Source organism: Fulmarus glacialis, unplaced genomic scaffold, assembly GCF_000690835.1.
Source record: "Fulmarus glacialis isolate BGI_N327 unplaced genomic scaffold, ASM69083v1 scaffold43409, whole genome shotgun sequence".
Taxonomy (NCBI): domain Eukaryota; kingdom Metazoa; phylum Chordata; class Aves; order Procellariiformes; family Procellariidae; genus Fulmarus; species Fulmarus glacialis.
This window is the reverse complement of record NW_009233746.1, coordinates 20,656-23,063: the sequence shown is the minus strand read 5'-3', so window position 1 is coordinate 23,063 and position 2,408 is coordinate 20,656. Positions and strand designations below refer to the sequence as shown.

At 36.7% G+C, this 2,408-nt stretch overlaps 1 protein-coding gene across 1 annotated transcript in view; it reads left to right on the top strand.

Moving 5' to 3' along the window:
• Positions 1-351: 351 nt before the first annotated feature.
• LOC104082323 (dedicator of cytokinesis protein 3-like) overlaps positions 352-2,408 on the top strand; it is a gene marked incomplete at both ends in the record, with an annotated part of 21,200 nt that continues 19,143 nt past the window's right edge. Inside the window, 3 exons of the mRNA XM_009585410.1 lie at positions 352-412; positions 884-977; positions 1,693-1,841. Coding sequence (XP_009583705.1) covers positions 352-412; positions 884-977; positions 1,693-1,841 — 304 coding nt within the window. The remainder of the gene's footprint in view (positions 413-883; positions 978-1,692; positions 1,842-2,408) is intronic.

The window sequence follows — 2,408 nt, the reverse complement described above, 5'->3', positions numbered from 1 at the left end:
GGAAACCACTAAACATTTACATCTGGATAAATAATAGTTTTTCACTTTTACAGTATAACTTTCGTTGAGATTACTTTTGTCATTATCTAATTTTTGTTCAGATTCTTGTAAGAAATGAAGTAGCAGTCATTTCACGTGCTTGTTCTCAGGTGCAGACATGTAAGAGGACACAGTTCTCATATCATTTAAGCCATAATATGGAAATTTTTCTTAAAGGAACTTTAAAAATAAAGTATATGATTAACTGTTGTTTGTGATCCAAGGAAACTCTGGAGGATACGATAGCTTCAAACTTATTTTAAAAGGGCTGGTTTTGCAGATGTATATTTCAACATTGCTCTACTTTCTTAGGGACTGTATGAAAGGAGATGAAACAGAAAACAAGAAAATTGGCTGCACTGTTAACCTTATGGTAAAGATGCTTCTGTTATCTCTTTGTGATACTGTGCAATGTTGTTGAAACTGGGATGGGAAAGGTTGGGATGGGAATCTGTCAGGGAAGTGCAGCTTCAGAATCCGAGCACTGGGATGACAGAACATAACAACGGGGATTGTAAGGATCCTCTGGAGGTCTCTGGTCCAACTCTCTGCTTAAAGCAGGGCCAAATAGGTCAGGTTCCTCAGGGCCTTGTTCAGCTGAGTTCTGAGTATCCCTCTCTTGCCTTTTCTTTCAGCTTTTGACTACCTTCATTTTGAAAAAAAATCATGACACGATAAAATTAATGGGTTAAATCAGTGTGCATGTGAAAAGAATTATTACTTTTCTCTTATACTAATAATGTATTCTCTTTTCAATACCTTTATACATACACAGCTGCTGATGATTGTCTTGACTGAAGGAAGAGTCTCAATAAGAATAATAACTCTCTTTTTTCTTCCACAGAATTTCTATAAATCCGAAATTAATAAGGAAGAGATGTACATCCGCTATATCCACAAGTTGTGTGACATGCACTTACAGGCTGAGAACTATACAGGTTAGTAAGATGTCATATGGGGCCTGCTTGAAATCCTGCTTGAAAGTTTTTGACTCTCCCAATGTTATACTCTAACATCTGATTCATTCTTTTGGAAAAAATTTGTATGAATCAGTTATGGCAGTTGGGAGGATCAGAAGCTGAGGTCCAGCTCATTCCCTCAAGTCAAATAATGTATGTCTGTGCCCACACAACCCATACGACTATTCCATTACACTCCGAATTTTACATTGAAGTGTTCTACGAGGCAGGTTGATCAAGAAAATCACAACAGTGGAATCAAATTTAGAGGAAGATTAAAATCACAAAACCACCATTATATTATCATTTGCCATATTTCTTTGCGTTGTAATATTTAGGGAGCACTTAGAAAGTGTATAGACTCTAATTCTGTGTTGTCCAAGATCTGTTTACAGCTGCAGGCCCCAAATCTAGTTACATATCTGAATATCTGACTGTGCATTTAGATCAAGTAGCTAGTAAAAAGAAACTTGACAGATTTGTACCTAAGAATCAGGTTCATAGGAAACAGCTTTGTACTGCTATTTTAAGTAATTGAATAATTTAATGATTATCTAAGACTTCAGAATTTTTTCTGAAATTGTAAATCAGAAATTCCAGACTGTTTAAGAAGCAGGTCTAGTGACTTTTCAACCTATTGGCTGTATTTATTTGTTGTCATTGATTCAGTATTCAATAATTGCATTTCCAACAGAAGCTGCATTTACTTTGCTTTTGTACTGTGAGTTGCTTCAGTGGGAGGACAGACCTCTGAGAGAGTTCCTGCATTATCCATCTCAGTCAGAGTGGCAACGTAAGGAAGGTCTGTGCCGTAAGATTATCCATTACTTCAACAAAGGGAAGGTATGCCAACTTCTTCTGTCTTCCAGCAGCTTCCTTCCCTTTTCCTGACTTACTTATGGCTTGCAAGCCTGTCATCTCTGTTCAGTAGTCTGGAAGTAAATTTGTATCAAAAGGTTTTATAACTTGACAAATTGCTTCTTGGCTCTCTGGATGAAAAAAACAGATGAGAAAATGGATATGGGTATTTCACTATGCGTAACATCTGGAACTAGTTTAGGTAGGCCAACAGGAATAACACCAAAACATTTTTATACCTTTAAACCAAACTTTGGATCACCTGATATAGCAGAAAGCTCTATGAATGCCAGTTCCTTAGCTTTTGGGGGGCAGGACTGCATTTTGTAGTTGTCTGTGCAAATTGCTGTGTAATGACTCACTTCAGGACTTGTTTTGTTTCTAACCTATAGAAGTAAATGGCAGGCAATGCACTGTAGGAGTCCCTTTATTAAAAAAGATTTAAGTCTTTTCAGTGTCACTGTTATTTTAAGGTGGCTTTCAGTTGAAGTGCAGTTCCATCCATTGCACAAGAAGAAAATCAATACATTTCAATTTCACATATTTGGTATG